This window comes from Toxorhynchites rutilus, chromosome 2 (genome assembly GCF_029784135.1).
Source record: "Toxorhynchites rutilus septentrionalis strain SRP chromosome 2, ASM2978413v1, whole genome shotgun sequence".
Classification (NCBI taxonomy): domain Eukaryota; kingdom Metazoa; phylum Arthropoda; class Insecta; order Diptera; family Culicidae; genus Toxorhynchites; species Toxorhynchites rutilus.
Genome location: NC_073745.1, coordinates 195,918,400 through 195,940,546, shown reverse-complemented (window position 1 = coordinate 195,940,546; position 22,147 = coordinate 195,918,400). Strand labels below are relative to the sequence as shown.

The 22,147-nt window shown below is 40.8% G+C and overlaps 1 protein-coding gene across 2 annotated transcripts in view; it reads right to left on the bottom strand.

Moving 5' to 3' along the window:
* Nucleotides 1-4,862: 4,862 nt before the first annotated feature.
* Nucleotides 4,863-22,147, bottom strand: part of LOC129770923 (uncharacterized) — a 227,966-nt gene continuing 210,681 nt past the window's right edge. For both annotated transcript variants that reach the window (XM_055774123.1, XM_055774122.1), the window contains exon 5: nucleotides 4,863-5,569. In XM_055774123.1, coding sequence (XP_055630098.1) covers nucleotides 4,943-5,569 — 627 coding nt within the window. In that variant the 3' untranslated portion in view covers nucleotides 4,863-4,942. The remainder of the gene's footprint in view (nucleotides 5,570-22,147) is intronic.

The window sequence follows — 22,147 nt, the reverse complement described above, 5'->3', positions numbered from 1 at the left end:
TTCCAATGAATATTATTTATCAGACACACTTATCACAGTTGTTTTTTTTTCAATTCGTAAAAAGGTAGGAAGGCAAAGTTCCTCGGGTTACGTTGCCAATGGAGAAGAAAAATATAATATGTTGAATAATTTCAGGTCGGCCATCCATCGCTCACAATTTCAAAAATTTAAATTGAAACACTTATAATAACCACTCAAATATGAGTTTCAATTGCAACTTCTTGTTTTGAACCAATCCGAGAGGGCAATTATACTTCGTCACGTTTGAATAAATATCATCATATCAACTATATGCGAGTGCTCTGACGACCGACATTGACGTTAAATATGAGAGAGCCTGTGAGCAAATGTTTTACCATATACCCATGTACAATATTCCACTTTATTCTGACCGCAGCTCGAACTCACCCCTCCGGGACTAACAGAGGATGTTTTTTGGGATGAAGATAGGTAACGACTATGATCCACCCCGTATGCAGACAGCACATCTCCTCCCACCTCCCACCAGTCAATGGGTTTGAAAATTGTGTTTATATTTGTGACTCCCAGTTCCACCAGACAAACTACCAGAGTTTTGTAGTACGTTCACGTGTATCAGAAATACTACTCGCATCTCGACATGACAAGGGTTTTCAATGAATACAAAACATAAAACGGAACTAATGGAAGCGCGTCTGCAGCAGCCCGCTTTAATCCGCTCAGCGTTGTGTGATGTTTAGCAAACAGGAAGAGTCATTGCATTCATGCGCGTATAATGCATGCAATGAAGGTAATAGTTTCGCAAATACAAACAAATTTGCTGGGAGGGGAACAAATCACAAAAAAAAATCAAAGTATCACTATGTCGCGATCAAATAGCTAGCGGAAACATCACGTTGATTTACCAGAATTTAAAAATGTAGTACTAACCTTTCCATATACGATGTCATCATCAAATTGTAGTCAGAGATCAAATTTGATTGTAAGAGTGGTTACCATGGCTAACGTGAATGAATTTATATAACTTCGTGTAAATTATTTAATTATCTGCCTTCAACGTATTTTCATACCATCGGAAGTCTATAAAAACCACAAAATATTTTAGAGATTTTGCAATGAAGGGTGTCTCACACTGTAGAAACTGTAGAACTGTAGAAAATTATGTAGAAAATTACCCATTAAGTATTTTCTCTTGAAAATTTGGGTAGAAGTAGTGTATAGTGTATTATTTAAACTGTATTTTTATCACTGTCAGTTTTACGAAAATTGGAAAAAAATGACGTCACCCGAAAAGCAACGTCGCGAATTGATTTGCGCAAGCACCTGAAAAATCCTCAACTCTCTCATCGGGACATCGGGAATCAACTCGGAATCTTACAACTAACGATGAGCCGTGTGATTAATCGTTACTAATAATAGTACCGGTAAGTTTCATCGTTTCTTTCAAAAATTAATGCTTTATTCTGCAAAAATGGTTACAAATTTAATATTCAAAGTATTGCTCATCCTAGTCACAACTTTTTCCCATCTTTCTGGCAATTCACGGATTTCTTTGCGGAAATAATCGGCCAGTTTGTCGGCTAACCATGAATCGATCCAATTTTTGACTTCATCAAAATTGACTTCTTAAAAATTGGAGAAGTGCTGGTCAACCAGGCCATGTTGCATCGATCGAAAAAGGTAGTAATCGAACAGAGCAATGTCTGGAGAATACGGCAAGTGGGATAGGACCTCCCATTTCAGCGTTTCCAAGTATGTTTTAACCGGTTTCGCAACATGCGGCCGAGTATTGTCGTGCTGCAAAATAACTTTATCATGCCTTTGCTCGTATTGTTGCCATTTTTTCTCAAACGCATCAATTGTCATTGGTAGAGGTACCCCGTAATGGTTTCATTCGGTTTTAGCAGCTCATAATACACCACACCCAGCTGGTCCCACCAAATAGGCAGCATAACCTTCTTGCCGTGAATATTCCGCGCGGCCGTCGATGTTGATGCATGGTCGGGGTATCCATACGTTGCCCGACGTTTAGTATTGTCGTTATGGACCCACTTTTCATCGTCAGTAACGATTCAATGCAAAAAACATTTTCTTTTATGTCGTTGGAGCAGTTGTTCGAACGTGAAAAACAGCGTTCGACGTCGCGTGGCTTCAATTCATACGGCACCCAATGTCCTATCTTTCGGATCATTCCCATTGCTTTTAAACGATCGGATATGGTTTGCTGAGCTACTCCAAGTGTATCTGCAAGTTCTTGTTGCGTTTGTGACGGATCTTGATAGAGTAAAGCCTCCAATCAAGCCTTCAAACTTTTTTGGCGGTCCGGAACGTTCTTCGTCTTCCCAGTCAAAATTACCACTTTTAAACCGTGCAAACCACGTCTGACACGTTCGCTCAGTTGGAGCAATGAAGTACCACTCCCCTCAAAAAATCTCTCGTTGGTACGAAATTCGACATATTCTAAGTAGTAAAAAACTATGTTGTTTACGCTTCAACTTTTTGACATATACTGAAAAAGACGCACAATGACATAAGCTTTCCAACGAATGTCTGGAAATTTGATTCACTGGAATAATAATCAAGTTACTCCATCTGTTGTAAAACCGAAGAAACTTACCGATAAACCTTATAGACGGACGGATGCAAGACAAGTCTATGGTACAAGGTGCAACTGTTTGGATAGTAAGTTGATTCGAGGAGCGGTATACGAAAACAGAATGGCGAAAAACGGAAAAGGGAATATTTACCTGAATGAGAGTGAGAGAAAAGTTGATTACAAACGTCTAAAATATTGCATTTCTCGAAAAATTTTATGGTATTCGAGAATCTGCAGCTACATGACCGCAGAGTGGTTTTCACGTACTGACTCACCTGATATTACATTTCTTCTTGCCTTGCTTTCTGTGCACTTTTCAAAAGAGCATGAACACTAACCGAAAGAACCACGCCCGGCTAAGATGATTTGATTCGCGAATAAAGGTGTGCTGCAAATTTAGCTGTTATTGCCAAACCTATCAAACTACTCGGTGAATTCATAGCAGATCTATAGAACAAGGTGCGCCCATTCGCTAACTAAGAAATGAATTGAAAAGAATCGTCGAATATTTTTCAAATAAAAGGATAGGTCATTTGATATGTCGATCATCTAAATCGGTTCAATGATTCAAAAGTTATGAATTTTTGAAAAAAGTCATTTTTGGTAAAAAGTGGAAAGAACTGATTTTTCCGACCACCCTAAAATTGAAATGGGCACCCTAATGCAAAATAAAAAAACGGGTCTAATGTTTAGCTATAAAGATCAAAATTACCACTTTTGACGAAAATCTGAGAACCACTATATCGGTTTGGCATGGAATGGCGTGTTGATTCACTTTTGTATAGTTTTTAGATGGCTGCATTTTCATCCACCTGGCAGTATGTTAAGCGCTTTGATTTACACCAGCTTGAGAGTTTGGCAGTTTTCGCGAGTGACATTGGTCGCAAATTTTGCAATGACAGGCCACCGCGAGGGATCGATAAGGGTATGTAAATGATTTTTTTATTTTTCGTTATCACATTTACGTTCTCTTACTAAGCGTACATTCACGGGTCCAATCGCAGAACTGCTCATTGATTGATCTTCTAATCTACCCCTTAAAATCACCTTTTCCACCACTATCACAAAACCTTCCCCGGCCCCAAAAAGCCCTACATACAAATGTCGATCGGTTCAGTAATTTCCGAGTCCATGAGAATCAGAAAGACGGAAAGACAGACAGAAATCCATTTTTATAAACAGTAGAACCCCGATTATCCGCGGAACAGTCTGGCTAGCTCACCGCGAATAACGCAGTAAAGGACTAAAAATGAGTTCTAAACACGAAAAAATATATTTCAGCATGAAAACTATGTTTTATCAATACAGAAATCATCAAACTATCTATTTATAAAGTCGTGTACACCAGTGGACAAATAATGTGAAAGCCATGATCAAAACCAAGACTCCTAGAAGTATATCTTAAGGTGGGCCAACTTGCTAAAACCGTTCCATTGTCTGGAGGAAAGGTAGCGTCGTTGTAGCACGGAGAAGCGCGTCTTTTTGTCGATAGACAGCAAAACACCACTAAAGAGGTTAGCAGGAAAATCCACCAATCAGCAAATGCCGCCAAAACCAGCGAAAGCGCTAAGGTACGACCTTCTCGGTTCGATATCCAAAGCACAATGAATGGAATCCTTCTTGTTCGTCTTCGTCTTCGTCTATAAGGGGCTTAAAATTGAAATTCACGAATAGTACCTCCTTTTGTACTAACTCAACTTGCTTGTACTAACAGCGAGCGAGTGGAGCTAGCGATGCAAAAATTTGGCTTGTCGGTGAAGGAATAGTCGAATCAGGCACGAACAAGTGCACATTCACTAAGAGCACATATTGTCGCCACAGCTTGATTGGATTGTCATAAATGATGATGTGTTACGCAGGTTTTGGAATCAATAATTAAGCATTTCTCGATTCTCAGAAACATGTGGCATATGCGACGCATATCAGCAGAAAATGATGTATATCAAACTCATATTTCATTACACAGTCCCTACAGAGTGCAGATGCACTGGATGTGAGGGAATAGATTACTTTTGCGAATCGAAGAATCACAACGTGGAACTTCCGTTTAGATAATGCTTGAGATTTTTCAATAATATTTCATGTTAGATACTACATTATTCAATGTAATAAATTGTTATGGTGTGCCCAAATCGATTGTCGCGGTCGATTTTCGTTTTTCAATTTTTTTCCCCAATATGATTCCAAAAGACATAATCCTACGTCAAAAAACAGGGTACACATTGGGAAGTGATATGTTTACGCATTCACCTACACAAAACTATTTCACATCCTACAGTTTATTTTGATCACATAATATAGACTATTCCATACTGTTGTTAGATACCAACTACAAAGGAAGAATACCTTCTTCAAAAATCTGCCAAGCTATTTAAAGCCATCTGCAAAGCTGGCAAAATAAAACAAACCATCGTCGTGCGATGACGGTCCTTCGTAGTAACCGATATGTGCAACCTGAGCTTGAATACTTTCTGTTTCCGTTAACCCTAGCGAGGCGATCTCTAGCCCATTCCTGTATAATTGTCGATCATGACCTTCATTCAGATGATAGCTATAAGTAGGAAGTACATCGTCATACTCCTGACCGTTATAAGGCAAAGCATCTTTTTTATGTTGCTGAACAGCTCGGGAAGTGATTGGTTGCAAGCTAGGGTAGTCAATCTCGGTGGGTGGGGAATAATTGAACGGATAATAGGTTTGCGATGTGACGAAAGCCTTATCCACGCGGTAGACATCCTGTACAGTTGCAGGATTTGGGTTGAATGGAGATGACGGCACCTCCACAATTTGAGAAGTCCGCGCAGCGTTAGGAGGTCTCCGACTGTGGAACGATACCGGTGACGACGGAAGGACGCCTGACGGAGGTAGTATTGGTTGCACAACTTGTACCGCAGGGGTCGGTATCTTTGCTATACCGGATCTAGCCCACGAGGTCAGCACATCCGTCAAAAACGGTTCGTATTCGGCGCTACCAATCGGAGGTGTCAGGAAGATCTGAAATATTGCAATGATTAGTCCGTAAATAGGATGATAACTGGAAAATTTTGCGATGAAATGGTATGAGAGTGTTTGCATCTCTCTCAATATGGAATTATAAAATGTATTGAAGTAATTGAAAATAAATAAATTTCTGGGAAAATATAATATAATAAACTTTTTGTAGAATAACATTATCACGAAATGTTTGTTCTTGCAAAAACAGAATTATGTGAAACACGGATGACAGGATAACAAAATATGCAATGATTGAAAAAGTTTTGACGTGGGACTACGTCTAACCGGAATATATGGGGGGGGGCGTTAAATGAAAACCTAAACACAGAACTTATAACTCGAACATTTCTTACTGGATCGGATAGATGTTTGCATCAATTGATAGGGAATATTTCTACGCATCTATCGCAACTGATAAAATGTTATTTTACATTAGATAAACAATTGAATAACTGTAAAATGTCAAGCGTTATCTAAGCGCCCTAACTGCCTCGTTTTTGTTGGCCCGACTTACGGTTTCCCCAACACAGCCATCAAAACTAAGCAGCCTTAGGGAGATCGGCATTGCAAACACATGAAAGTAGGGTGACTTTTGTTCTCACCGAAATGTGTTCCCTAACACAGACTTCAAAACCAAGTTGCCTGGAGGAAATCGGCTTTGCAAATAAATGCAAACAGCAAGTACTTGTGTACTCGCTTGTCTTTGTGCAGACTAGAATACGTTTCCGTAACACGGACACACTAACACTTAGAAACCTGGGAAAATCGTGCAGACACTAGAGGCGAATGAACTTCCAAGTCTCAAGCAAATTCGCGGTTCGAGAAGTACGTACACTTGAGAGATGCAAACTTCAGAGGGAAATCTATATATATAAAAATGGATTTCTGTCTGTCTGTCTGTCTGTCTGTCTGTCTGTCTGATTCTTATGGACTCGGAAACTACTGAACCGATCGACATGAAAATTGGTATGTAGGGGTTTTTGGGGTCGGGGAAGATTCTTATGATATTTCCAGACCCCTTCTTCTTCTTCAATGGCACTAACGTTCCTAGAGGAACTACGCCGTCTCAACGTAGTATTACTTGCGTCATTTTTATTAGTACTTAGTTGCGATTTCTATGCCAAATAACACGCCTTGAATGCATTCTGAGTGGCAAGCTCTAGAATACGCGTGAACACAGTGCAAGTCGGAGGAAATTTCTTTGACGAAAAATTCCCCCGACCAGAACGGGAATCGAACCCGAACACCCGGCATGTTAGTTATGACGCTAACCACTCGGCCAAGGGAGCACACCAGACCCCTCTCTAATGGGGGGCTGTAATACAAATGAAACACAAATTTCTTCATTATTCGAGAGTTAAACAAGCAAATGAAACCAAATTTGGCATGTGGAGATTTTAGGGTGCAATAAATGTTTTTACGGTGGTTAGACACTCCACCCCCTCTCTAAGGGGGGGCTGCCATACAAATGAAACACAAATTTCTGTATAACTCGGGAATTAATCAAGCAAATGAAACGAAATTTGACATATGAAAGTTTTAGGGTGTACTAAATGTTTCTATGGTGGTTAGACACTCCACCCACCTCTATAAAGGGGGGGCTGCCATACAAATGAAACGCAAATTTCTGCATTATTTGAGAATTAATCAAGCAAATGAAACGAAATTTGACATGTGGAGGTTATAGACTGCAATGAATGTTTTTACGGTGGTTAGACACTCCTCCTCCCTCTGTTAGAGTGGGCTGTAATACAAATGAAAAACAAATTTCCGCATAACTCGAAAACCAATCAAGCAAATGGAACCAAATTTGGCACGAAACGTTTCTATGGTGAATAGACACTCCACCCCCCTCTCTAAGGGGAGAGAAGAGAAAGGGGTCTGTCTTTATTCTATCATATTTTTTCTGTGTCAAACATTTATTCCATGTAACGGAGAAACATGTTATTTGCAAGTGGTTGAACAATCTTGAACAAGAATTGTGTCTGAAAATAATCTGATATTATAATGATGAGTTCTGGTAGAAGTACTAGGATTTTTTTAGTAAAAGGTAAATTCAACGGGGTTGATTAGAAGATCAATCAAAGAACAGTTCTGCGATTGGACTCATGAATTTGCGCTTAGTAAGAAAACGTGAATGTTTGAAGGTATTGATAACAAAAAACCATTTTTTGGCGGAACGGTATGTGCCGGGTCAGCTAGTGTAAAATAAAATGATCGTTGGATAATTCTTCCGTTCTCATAATACAAACGTCTCTGAAAAACAGGAAGTGGGTTATATCTATGGTATAACCGCAAGGGTGACGTAGGACTATCGTTGATTTAGAGATCATTTGTTTGAAGTTGAATCTAAATCCATCCTGAATGAATGAATAAATAAATATTTGGGTGACTTCAAAAACGAGAGCGTTACGTTGGAGGCTCAAGGTTTTTCTTGTTATGCATCCAATATTGGATACGAAAATTTTATACTGATGGGGAAGAATAATTTTCAGAAGCTTTCCTGTTAATTGCGATTGATTGAAAAATCACAAAACCAAATGTATTTGATTGCATATGGATAGAAAACATTAGAATAAACTATTTCGTTTCAATGTATTTTTCAATTCCCAGTGGAACTGGCAGAGTATTTTTCAGCAACGATTAATTCTTCTCAGATTTTCCTCGATACTCGAAGCCCACCAGTGGCTAATACTAACTCGATAACCACCTGTTAGTAGCATTTGATTGAAAAATATTTGGTCGCAGTGTTACACGGATAGAAAACATTAAAATAAACTCTTTCACATGAATGTATTTTTCAATTCCCAGGGGAACTGGCAGATTGTTTTTCAGCAATGATTAGTTCTTTCCAGCCCTCCAGTGGTTATTGCTAACTCGATAACCACCTGTTAATAGCACTTGATTGAAAAATATTTGGTCGCTGTGTTATATGGTTAGAAAACATTAAAATAAACTCTTTCACATGAATGTATTTTTCAATTCCCAGGGAACTGGCAGATTATTTTTCAGCAACGATTAGATCTTTCCGGAATTTTCTCGATGCTGAATGGCATCCAAACGAAAATATTCCTTTAAGTTTGGTCTGTAAAAAACTTTTCTGAACTCTTATCCATCAAATTTGGAGCCCTGAAAAGGGCAGTTGATTTTATGCTAAGCTAATAGCACGCTCTCCTCGGATACGATGGGCCAGCTGGATGTCCTTGGGCATGATGTGACGTGTTTTGCATGGACAGCACACAAATTGTTATTTTCGAATAGGCCTCCTGCAGCATCATAACCGCGGAACTTTGGAAGCGCAAATCGGTTTTGAAGTCCTGAGCAATTCCACGAATCAAATGCTGCAAAGGTAGATTGCGGATCAGCAATTCGGTCGACTTCTGATAGCGACGAATTTCACGCAAAGTTCCCGGTCGATAGCGATGTGGTCACACTCCCCGCGGCTGGTGTACTTATCCGAGCTGCTTTCGTGGTGCCTTACCACCGAAAGACTAACGAGCTGTGTGCTTGGTCCCACACAAACGAGTCCACAAGACGAGTCCTCACGGTGCGAGAGTAGAGTAAGAAATGAACGAAAGCAAAGGAAGCGTCATTTTATAAACCATAAAAGTATAAAATGTAAACCCCACCCTTATTATATTCGTAGCTTACTCTGAGAGAGAAACGAATAACATCGAAGTAAGTATGCAATAAGCTTATATAATAAAGAGGGTGGGGTTTACATTCTGGACTTTTATGGCTTATAATAAGTTGCTTCCTTTGCTTTCGTTCCAAGGTGCTACTGACATTCAACCGATTCGGACGTGTTTTTAGCGCCCTTGTGAAAGAGTACGGAAAAATAGGAGTTTTCTCGCACAACTAATCAAATGCTTAAAGCAGCCTTTCTGAAGGCTTGATTAGTCCTAAATACAAATTGATTTTCAGCATCGCAACCCGAGGATAGCAGAAGAGGATATCAGCAAACGTTCACTGCGGTGGCGGTGCTCACCGGTTCGCCGGAAAAAGCGCGCGCTTTTTCGGCATCACGCCCCTTTCTGGAACGGCGGAAGCCGTTCGAAAGGCATAAGCTGTGTGATAGTGACTAGTTTTGGTAGTGATAATTATCAATAATATTTTAAAATATATCCGCATACTGACGGTGAAGTGAAGAAAAATCCTAAAACGAAAATTTTACAGTGAATCGCTCGCATTCTTTCGAGCACATTGGTGGTTCTTATAAGTGCTTTCAAAAACATAGTGCGAATTTCTTGGTACATATCCGCAAGTGATTAGCCCAATATTAAATTTTTTCATAAAGTGCTCTGCAAAAGAAAAATCTTTTCTCCGGCTACACATAAGGTGTAGCCGACAATCAACATGGCTTCCAGTAGCTCAGGACCTCCGAGAGGCCGGGCTACAAACCTCTATGAAGGTAAGCCAACCGAAGCCACCGCTCCACTTTGGGCGGACCCATCGAATGGCAACCTGCAGATACTGCTCTTGAGGGCTACAGGAGACAAGGCTCTCCCATCCAACCCCTTCGTAGTCAGCAAGACTATAACGTCGGCAATCAAAAACTTCAACAGTGCCAAACCACAGAGAGACGAAAAAAAAGAATCTTCAATACATACTTACCACCAGGGATGAGGAATCAGTAGGTAAGCTTCTCCAAATTAATAAACTTATCGACAACACACCTGTAGAGATTATCTTTCACCCCACCTTAAACCAACGCAAATGCGTAGTTACATGCAGAGACGCGATTGATATAACCGAAACCGAATTGCTGAAAGAGCTTTCCGATCAGAAAGTGATCGATGTCAAGCGAATCACCAGAAAGGAAGGAGAAGAGATTATCCCCACAGCTACACTTATCATAACGCTTCGTGGAACCGTTGTTCCCGAATTCATTTATTTCGGTTTCATTCGCGCTGGGACTCGGAATTACTATCCAAATCCAATGCAGTGCTTCAAATGTTTTAATTTCGGACACACCAGCAAAAGATGCAAGCGTGAGAATCCGCTTTGCAGAAATTGCAGCAAAGAACACCCCAAAGATTTCAATTTTAAATTGTGTAATACCCCAGCACTATGCATTAATTGCCAAGGGAACCACTCCTCTTCCAGCAGGAAGTGCCCCGTATGGCTAAAAGAAAATGAAATCACAAAAATAAGAATCGATCGTGGTATCTCTTACAAAGAAGCAAAAATCATTTCCAACACCCAAAATGGTCCAACTTATTCGAGCGTCTTGCAAGACAGGCTCAACATTCGGGAACCAGTAGCTGGCTGCAAGTGCAAATGCAGCTGCGCCTCGGCCGTTTCGGCCGCTTCTAGTCGCGAAAGCACCCCCTCAATCATAGACACAACCATGACAGAATCGTCTACTGAAAGTTCAACAACCGAATCCGATAGTGAATCGGTAATTTCTATGGATACCTCTGAAGGCCCGAAAAAAAAACAAAAGAAAAATTTCAAAAGGTTCATCCTCAGATTCAGATCCAAAATCTGAAGATGAAACCCAAACTAACAAAGACAAGAAAAGAACAAAAAACGATCTAAGAACTACACCACCAACAAATAACAACTTAACAACACCAACAAGAAACAACAACACCAACAACAACACACATCAAACAAAAAACAACAACAACAAGGCACATTCCACAAAAAACAACACACACACAACAAACTCTCCAAATACCTCTACACCAAACAAGAACGACATCAATACCTCGAAGAAAGCTTCTCTTTCCAAGGGTAAAGGACAATCGAACTAATCCTCTTTGGATAGTCCAAACACAACACAACTAAGACTTAGGAATTAGAGTTAAAAACACCAACACATTCACTCCAATACAGAAATTCGGGATACAATGGAACATCAGAAGTATCCGACAGAAGATCTCAGAACTAAAAATGCTTATTTCGAACTTTAATCCTACAGTCATAGCCCTTCAGGAAACTATGACTCCAAACAATTTCGATGATTATTTCATACCAAAGTACATCACATACTTCAAAGAGGGTCCCAACCCCTCAAAGCACGGAGTCGCAATCGCAATCAAGGATAGCACTCCACATGATCTTCTCCTCATTACCACCGACCTTCAGGCAGTGGTAGTGCGCATTAAACACCCCTTTCAAATCACAGTTGTCAGCATCTACATTACTCCAAATTCTGATCCGGCTATTCTTCGCGGCCAGCTGGACCATCTGTTTAGCCAACTTCCCGCCCCAATCATGCTTATGGGTGATTTCAACGCCCACTCATACGCCTGGGGAGGCGCATACCTCGACCAAAAAGGATCCATCACTGAGGATTTTATCTCCGACCATTCCCTACTCCTTCTAAACAACGGCCAACACACCAGAATTCACCATTCTGGTACTACTCGGCCATTGATCTCACTATGGTATCACACAAACTCTCTTCAAAACTTTCTTGGAACATTCACGATGATACCTGCGGCAGCGATCATTTTCCAATTCTCATCTCCTTCGGCCAATCTTCTCCAGAGTTTCCGACAAGGCCAAGATGGAAATTTGAATACGCTGATTGGGCTGGCTATCAATTTGATATTGAAAACCGCCTTTCCGCTAAACAAGACTGGACAGCAGAGGAGTTCTCCAAAGCTGTCCTTGAGGTTGCAATGTTGCACATCCCTAGAACCAGTGGCATCCCTGGCAGGAAGTGTGTTCCATGGTGGTCGCCTGAGGTGAAGGCAGCGATCAAAGGTCGACGTAAGGCCTTACGCAAACTAAGAAAGGCCCATCCGGATAACCCCCATAAGCCCACTCTGCTCACAGAGTTCCAAAGGGCTCGCAACGAAGCTAAGACTGTCATCAACACAGCCAAGCACAACAGTTGGGTTAAATTCGTCAGCGAAATTAATCCCAACGCGTCAACAAAGGAGTTATGGAATAAGATTGGCAGGCTTCACGGCAAAAAAAGGAACAAAGAATATAATCTCCTTATAAACGGTCAATACACCAATGACCGGAAAATCATCGCCGAGGCGCTTGGAGATTTCTTTGCATCCGCCTCCTCCAATCAAAACTACGACCTAACCTTCCAAACCCACAAAACGGAATGCGAAAAAATTCCCATCGATTTTCACACCGATGTGGAATTTGACTTCAACAAAAACCTCTCCCTCAAAGAGCTCGATTGGGTACTGAACAAAGTCAAACAAGGATCCACAGGACCCGACGACATCAGCTACCCTATGCTGAAGAATCTACCCCATTTCGGGAAAAAAGCACTTCTGAAGCTCCTCACAAAGTTTGGGACAGTGGAACCCTCCCCAGCTGCTGGAAAGAGGGTTTAATGATCTGTATTCCAAAACCAGACAAAAAAAACCACCTTCTTGACAACTTCCGCCCCATCACTCTTCTTAGTTGTGTTGGGAAAGTCATGGAAAAAATGATCAATCGACGCTTAACGACGTTTCTAGAGTCAAACAAGCTGATTGATCCCCGACAATTCGCCTTCCGTGCGGGAAAAGGTACAGAGGATTGCCTAGTAGCAATTGAAAAAATTCTAGACGACGCAACCGAAAGTCTACATCAAATAGATATCGTTTCACTTGATTTATCCAAGGCCTTCGACCGGGCATGGAGGTACCCTGTGCTGAAAAGTCTCTTCGACTGGGGAATCCGTGGGAGGTTGGGCCTCTTCATTAAAAGTTTCCTCGAAAACCGGTCTTTCAAAACCATCATCAACAACCAAAGGTCTTCTCTAAAAATCCCAGAAAACGGTTTCCCCCAAGGCTCAGCACTTTCACCTACCCTTTTCAACATTGCTATGCAATCCATCTTCGAACACATTCCCGACCACATTAAAATTGTAGTCTATGCAGATGACATCACTCTTATCTCTACGAGCTGCTTCGGCTTAAATCAGAGAAAGAGGCTTCAAAAAACCTTAGACTCCATCCAAAACTGGGCTCTAAAAACAGGTTTCAAAATTTCCCCGGAGAAATCCAAACACTTGCACATAGGAAAGGCTCTCACAAGGAGAACCCATCTTCAGCTCAACAATATCCCGATCCCTACAATGAGGACATTGAGAATACTAGGGGTTACTTTCGACAAGAAACCCAACTTCCTATCACATTCCCAAAAGACCAAAATAGCCACCAGAAAGAAACTGAACATCATCAAGGTTATCGCAGGCAACCTAGCCTCTGGTCATAGAAAGACGCTGCTAAATGTTGTTTGGTTGGTCCCATAAATCCTCTACGGAATAGGCACCTTCAGCCGTGGCGGGGACAGGGTGTTAAACACCAATCTACAACAAAGCAATTAGGCTCGCAATTGGCGTTTTTCCCTCTAGCCCTACTCTCGCTGTAATGGCAGAAAGTGGGCATCTTCCCTTCACCCACCTGGTGACAAAAGCCATCACAAACAAAGCCATCCGTCACTTGTCACTCCCCGAAAGCGACCACAATGTCCCATTGATACATAGGGCCAAAACATGGTTGAAAAATCTCACGAACAAAGATCTCCCCGATATATGTGAACGCCCATCTGCTACGGGAAGAAATTGGAACGTCAAACCGCCGAACATTAACCTTGATCTTCTCAAGGCGGTTCGTGCGGGAGACCCTTCTCCAAAAATCAAAGCCTCCTTCAATAACTTCATTGCAACCAATTTTCAAACCAACCACCAGGTATACACAGATGGTTCAGTCAGTGCCGATGGAGTTGGCTGTGGAATTTTTGAGAGTAGATACATAGGTAGCTTTTCTCTTCCACCGCAATGCTCCATCTTCAGTGCGGAAGCTTTCGCTCTTTTAATAGCTACCAAAGAATGCACTCATGATTTCCTTCCTACCACAATATTTTCCGACTCAGCTAGCTGTCTCCATGACCTTCTAAGTGGAAACAGCAAACACCCATGGATAATACAAACAGAAGAGGCTGCTTCAGATAAAAACATCTCCTTCTTCTGGGTTCCTGGTCACTCAGCAATCCGCGGAAACACAGCCGCCGACATACTGGCCGGCAAGGGCAGCAAAATGGAACCCCCAGACATGCCCTGTCCTCCATCTGACATTGTCCGCTGGGTAAAACAGCAAGTCCGTGAAAGTTGGGACATAGGCTGGATAAACAGCCGTCCCACTCATCTTCATAAAATCAAAAGCTCCACTCTCCCTTGGGAGGACCGCCTCAATAGTAGGGAAAGGCGAGTCCTTACCCGTCTTCGAATTGGGCACACTAACTTCACCCACTCACACTTGTTCGACAAAGCCGAAAAACCCCAATGTGCTTGCAACGAAGCACCCGTTTCCGTTAGCCATCTTTTACTAGAATGTCAACATACCAAAGATGCTCGAGTCCGACACAATCTAGGTCAAAGTCTCCGAGATATCCTCAGTAGAGACGAGACCCAAGAAACCAATCTAATTGCGTTTCTGAAAGAAACCGACTTCTTTGGTAAAATCTAAATCGAAATACTAAGTACTTTTGAAATTGTTTATTTATAACAGCTTGCCACTTCACAGTCATGTATGCGTGTTTATGTGTGTATACACATGCATGTACGGGTCGGAAGGAAGGAAATCATACATGTGTATACACGCATTTAATAATAATAAATAGCAAAAAATACAATATATACTTACATACTCACATCTATCTTCTATCCATTACATTATACTTTAATCAACTCCCTATTCCTACAGCCACACACACCAAGGAGGATAAATCCATTAAATAAACCTCTCCATTTTTCAGCTCTACTATACACCATTAAATTCAAATCCACTATATTTTATCATCTATTCAAACTGTATTTCATTTCATTTCACCCCACCCCACACCCCACTCCTCCCCTCTTTCCTTCCCATACCACTCCCACCCCCTTCCACTCCTTTAATCCCACCCAAATCCTTTCCACTCCTTTCCTTCCCATCCTCCTGAGAGGGGCCTTTTTTTGTTTTTGGAGCACGCCCTGCACTTGGAGTCTAGGTCATTTGTGCTTCGTCACTGCGTCGGTCCTCGGATCAGTAAATATTTACTTTTCTTTACAGCATATATTAAATATCTTATGAAGCATAGGATCCCTTCCTACCTTCTTTTTTAACCGAGGGTCGAGCGGACAGATCTGATGAGTGATTTTTTGGTTTCCTTTTCGCCAGTCCCCTCTGGACTGGTTTTATTGTGGCCCTTCACTGGGCTAGAGGCGAATGAACTGCAAAGTTTAAAGCCTCTTAAAAACAAAGAAGAAGAAGAAGATGCTTTCGTTCATTTCTTACTCTACTCTCGCACCGTGAGGACTCGTTTGTGTGGGACCAAGCACACAGCTCGTTAGTCTTTCGGTGGTAAGGTACCACGAAAGCAGCTCGGATAAGTGCACCAACCGCGGGGAGTGTGACCACATCGCTATCGACCGGGAACTTTGCGTGAAATTCGTCGCTATCAGAAGTCAACCGAATTGCTGATCCGCAATCTACATTTGCAGCATTTGATTCGTGGAATTGCTCAGGACTTCAAAACCGATTTGCGCTTCCAAAGTTCCGCGGTTATGATGCTGCAGGAGGCCTATTCGAAAATAACAATTTGTGTGCTGTCCATGCAAAACACGTCACATCATGCCCAAGGACATCCAGCTGGCCCATCGTATCCGAGGAGAGCGTGCTATTAGCTTAGCATAAAATCAACGGCCCTTTTCAGGGCTACAAATTTGATGGATAAGAGTTCAGAAAAGTTTTTTGCAGGCCGGCCGAACTGAAGAAGCATTTAACGAAAATCTTTGTGTCGATGATAATTCGATACCGAGAAGTGCCATGGATATGGATTTGATAATGAAAAATATGAAATATATAACATGATGTAGTGAATATATCCCCATATCAAAGAAATCTCTTTGATGAAACTGTTTGCCGTTTGTTGTTTTTAATTGTTGGCACGAGGGGATTATTTTTGCTGAGTAAATTCCAAGAAAAAATCCATCCCTTCTTTAAGCGTGATTCATTCTGCTTCGGATCATTTCATACAAATTTCATACAAAAGATAAAGTGTCCAAGAGTTATATGATTGCTATCTATTGACTTGAAAAATTGTTGCAATAGCTTAATAATAGCTTCGAAAACAGGTTATTGAAATCATTCGTATCCGTATGTAGCGCGCCCTCTTGGAAACCCATTAATCTTATTGGAATGTGAGATGGGGAAGCTCATACTCACGTTTATGCATTATGCTGTACTCTTCCAATTAATTTCGTTTTTGCAGGCCGAACTGAAAAATTTTCAGTCGAGTTAACTCTCTTTTACAGTAATGTTTTTGAATCCGGACGCTTTTTAATCCGGACACTTTGCATTACATTCAATATCATATCACAGCCATAACATTTTTTTCATGTTGAATTTATGCGATTAATAGTTACTAACATAGTTACTGATAGTTACTAATCAATCGTATTAATTCAACATGCATAAAATGTTGTGGCTGCGGTATGATATTAAATGTAACGCAAAGTGTCCGGATTCAAATACATTACTGTATACTTACTTCGATGTTATTCGTTTCTCTCTCAGGCTAAGCTACGAATATAATAAAGAGGGTTGGGTTTACATTTTATACTTTTATGGTTTATAATATGATGCTTCCTTTGCTTTCGTTCATTTCTTACTCTACTCTCGCACCGTGAGGACTCGTTTCATCGGGACCAAGCTGACAGCTCGTTAGTCTTTCGGTGGTAAAGGACCACGAAAGCAGCTCGGATAAATGCAGCAGCGGGAAGTGTGACCACATCGCTATCGACCGGGAACCGGGAATTAGTCGCTATCAGAAGTCGACCGAATTGCTGATCCGCAATCTACCTTTGCAGCATTTGATTCGTGGAATTGCTCAGGACTTGCGCTTGCGCAGGAACCGACTTGCGCTTTCAAAGTTCCGCGGTTATGACGCTGCAGCTATCCATGCAAAACACGTCACATCATGCCCAAGGACATCCAGCTGGCTCATTGTATCCGTGGAGAGCGTGCTATATTAGCTTAGCATATAATCAACGGCCCTTTTCAGGGCTCCAAATTTGATGGATTAGAGTTCAGAAAAGTTTTTTACAGGCCGAACTGAAATGAGCATTTAGCGAAAATCGTGGTGTCAATGATAATTCGATACCGATAGGGGCCATGGATATGGATTTGATAATGAAGAATATGAAATACATGACATTATGTAGTGAATATTTCCCCATATCGAAGAAATCACTTTGATGAAACTGCATTATAAAATTATTTGCGTACGAATGCCGCAATCGATAGTCGACTCTAATTTGCGCTGGGTTATTTCCTCGGAGGACTCGATTCCTCCTTTGAGCAATAATAATCTCTTTCTGGCAAAACGAAGTGGTATGAATCACATTATTCGAAAGATAAAATGAAGATATTTTATGCCAATTTTCTTCAACCTCCAAACATCTTCTCTCCCGTTTGTCGTTTTTGCGTTCGCTAATCCTTTCTCACTTGAGAAATTGTTGAGTAAACATCGTTTGCCAGTGCGCGTAGAGCGGGAATTCCTCAAGATTCATTGCACCTCTAATAAATTGCCGAAAGACGTGGTCTTACTTTGATCGCACTTGATTGAAAAATCCAAAACGAAATGTATTTGGTCGCAGCATTATATGAGTAGGAAGCAAATGATTACTCGAAAATTACATGTTTTTCATGTTATGCATCCAATATTGGATACGAAAATTATCTACTGATGGGGAAAAATAATAGAAGCTTTCCTGTCAATTGCGATTGATTGAAAAATCACAAAACCAAATGTATTTGGTTGCAGTGTTGTATGGATAGAAAACATTAAAATAAACTCTTTCGCATGAATATATTTTTTCAATTCCCAGGGGAACTGGTAGATTATTTTTCAGCAACGATGATAGCAACGAGGGTTCCGCGCGTGTATGTGTGTGTGTGGCGGCTGCTCCGATGTTTCAAGCGGAACCGTGGCATCACTCTCCTCCTGATGGATTCCCTTCTGGCCTAAGGTGTACAAACAGGCACTTGGTAACACCGTTCATCAGCGCTTTCATGATAAACGAAGTGATCTTCATCACAACAGCGACAACATGCTTCAGTCGCTGTTTAATTATAACTGAGTGGGTTTACGAGCGGCGCTCGCTTATATACCGATTGGTGATTTCAATAGCCTATTTTGAAAGCAATTTTAAGGCTATTGAAACAAGTTTTTGGATGAAAAAGTAACAAGTATATAACGCGTAGACATTTTATCTTTCGAATGAAGTGTTTATCATACCATTTCGTTCATTTGTTTAGGAGCTATTAAAGCTCAAAATCTCGGTCTCCGGCGTAACGCTTTCGTTTTCGAAACTTTGATTTTACACCCCGGTATAGAAATGAAAGACGTAGTCCTACGTCAAAAAATCCGTCAACTTTTCGTCGCGTGTGAGAACGTCGAGTTTCGATGTAACGCAGGTGAAAACTGCGATTACCACCCAAAATCTTTCGTGAGGCACGTGGGAGACCAACATCCTGTTGAATATAACATCCTCAATTTGTGGAAGATGATACCAGATGGGGAAATCCAGACTATTTCAAAAAAGAAAAGGGTAAAGTTGGTTAAGGCTCAGGACGATTCAGCTTTAATTCGAGGTTATCACCAGAAGTTGGTTGAGCCGTGCATATTTGCCCTTCCTGCACCATGGCGTGGGAAGGTTTATGCGATATAATAGACCATATGCTCAAAGTGTTAAAACCTAAATATAATCAGCATTAAATGCGTAATGTGCGGGGAGTATATCCTGAATTAGAGTAAATCGCGCTAATGAAAATTCAGACGAAGAGTTGAAATCCGTAACAAAGATGGTGAAATCATACCGTAAAAACACCTATAAGCAAAGATTCAAGTACTCTGTTATCGCGATGCCACCAATTCCTAGCAAAACAAGGTGAGAGCACTACTTCCTGAAGTTTTTGCTGGATTGAGCTGCTTAAGCATGCCGAATTAGGTAAGAATGTATAGTAATCGTAATTCGCTTTCGATTTTAATTTCGAGACCTAGAGCGAGAAGTGTGTAAGCTTGATCAATTTTATTATTTGAATTTTTTAACCTCTTTCATAATCCATCTAGTAGTTGGAATGTCATCGATAAATACCACGAGGCGTCTGTACCGTTATATAATGCAACAGTATCCGCTCAAAAACACCAATGTTCCATTAGTCAATTCCTCCTCGAATGGATGAGAGCTCATGAACGTGTTTCCAAAATTGTAGGAAATCGACTTAAAGTACCTATTTGGCAATTCATGCACATACGACAATAAACTATGGGAGGGGTTTACTTCTGATATAACCGCAGATTGACGTGGGACCGCCGTTGGCTCACTAATCATTTGTTTGTGTTGATTAAACTAGTGATAGGATGAAGTTCAGTGAACTGAAGACATAAATGGGATATCTTCCAATGCAGCATTGAATAACCGAGTCAAAGTCTGTGTTAGTGAAACGCATTCCGGTAATCGTACACCGATATCCACTCGCTTCCTCCCCGACGCAACGAGCAATCTTTTTGCCTAAATTCGGGCGTTAGCTCATAATGTGAGTTGATGCGTAAAATGAATTATTCTCCATTTACCGATAATAAGCTTTAATTATATTATATTGTATGTTGTCCAATCAATTTGTGCTCAATTCATATTTTTATCGTGTAAGTCTCACTACTAACAATCTGTGTAATTGTGGTGTCATGATATCGTAATAATATCGAGTATGTTGTTTGGTTATGTGAAAAGGCAATAAATGAATTTAAATGACTGCTGATTTAGAAGATCGAAAGGGTATACCCACGTTAATCAGATTATGATAGCTTGAGTAGTCGCGATCTTACAGAGCTATAAAGTTATTACAAACAATGTTCCGGAAACGAAATGAAATGATCATTGAAACATTGTCCATCGACCATTATTTTATTTTTTCAGACAGTCTCAGCTCAATAGAGGTAATCCGCTCAATGAAAGTTGATAAACGTTCATCTTATTTCCTAACAAGAATAAGACATCTATTGAGTGTTTTGGTCGAAAAATTATTCAAGATTACCTTAGCATGGGTTCCCTCTCATTGCTCGATTCCGGGGAATGAGAAAGCGGACTCGCTAGCTGAGGTGGGCGCTTCAGAAGGCACACTTTTTGAAAGGCAAATTGCTTATAAAGAATTTTTTCACATTCCTCGTCAGGACACACTCGTTAGTTGGCAGCGCATGTGGAGTGAAGATGAGTTCGGTCGTTGGTTACACACGATTATCCCTAAGGTTTCGACGAAAGCTTGGTTTAAGGGATTGAATGTCGGTCGTGATTTCATTCGCTTGATATCTCGGCTTATGTCCAATCACTACAACCTAAACGCGCATCTCTATCGCATTGGGCTCGCAGCAAACAATCTTTGTGATTGTGGCGATGGCTACCACGACATCGAGCATATTGTCTGGTCGTGTATCCGGTTCCATGCTGCTCGCTCTCAGCTCTCTAGAGCACTGAGAGCAAAAGGCAGACAATTGGATATCCCCGTCCGGGATATCTTAGGTAGCCGTGATCCTGATCTTCTGCTTCATCTATACCTGTTCCTCAGAAACGCCGATGTCAACGTTTAATGATGTTTCCTTCGTTGTGTCCCTGTTTCATATCCCTCCTATCCGATCTATAAACTTTTACTTAGTCGCGGCAATACATACACACACTCTTTACAGATACACGGGCCAAAGGTTGTGCAGTCCACTGATGATTCAACAAAAGCCAAAGGTTGTACCGCTCATGACAACTCTACACGAACTGATGATTGCGCCGGCTAGTGACCATTCTATCCTGGATTCCTCGAGTCGAGAAAGACGCACCACGCTAGATATGGGGTACAGACTAGGGGGGCGTTGCTGATTAATGGTCAGCTGCATCCCAATAGGAAGTATCCCATGTCGGGCACAGGTACAGATCATTGAAGACAGCAACATCACAATTACGAAAACACTTGTAATACTAACCTCGAGCCAACCGCGAGTAATCGGTTACAACATAGTTATAAGGCAAACATTGTCAAAATATTGAACTCCCGGCCCCGTCAGGTTGACGCCATATGAGCCTTAATAAAAATATATATTTTGGATAAAAAAAAAAAAAAAACGTGGTAACGAAGGAGATAATGTTATTTTTATCTTTAATATATTTTTGTAGTCATATATTGATTTGACTCAGGCTTATATTTATGTATGTCTGTTTAAAAGATACAAGTACATACAGGAAACGGTTTTTCCAGGGCATCCATTGAAAAACTCAATTTAAATGCAATTACTACACACAATCACAATCCTATGTCAAGATCCCGTCCGTGCCCCTAGACCCAGACCCATCAACTTTTTTTTAAACTTTTCGATGTTCCAGTCAATACTACGTAAAAGTAGATAATTTGTAGACCATTTGACATTTTAGTATCGTTGATTTATTTTTAAGAAAAACATAAAATGACTTTTTGTTCCAAAATGGGCACTTTTAGGGTATGACATAAACAAAACCACTTCATAGTTTATTTAAAAAAATAATAATAAAAACAAATAATCAAAAGCCTGTATAACCCCCTTTGACGT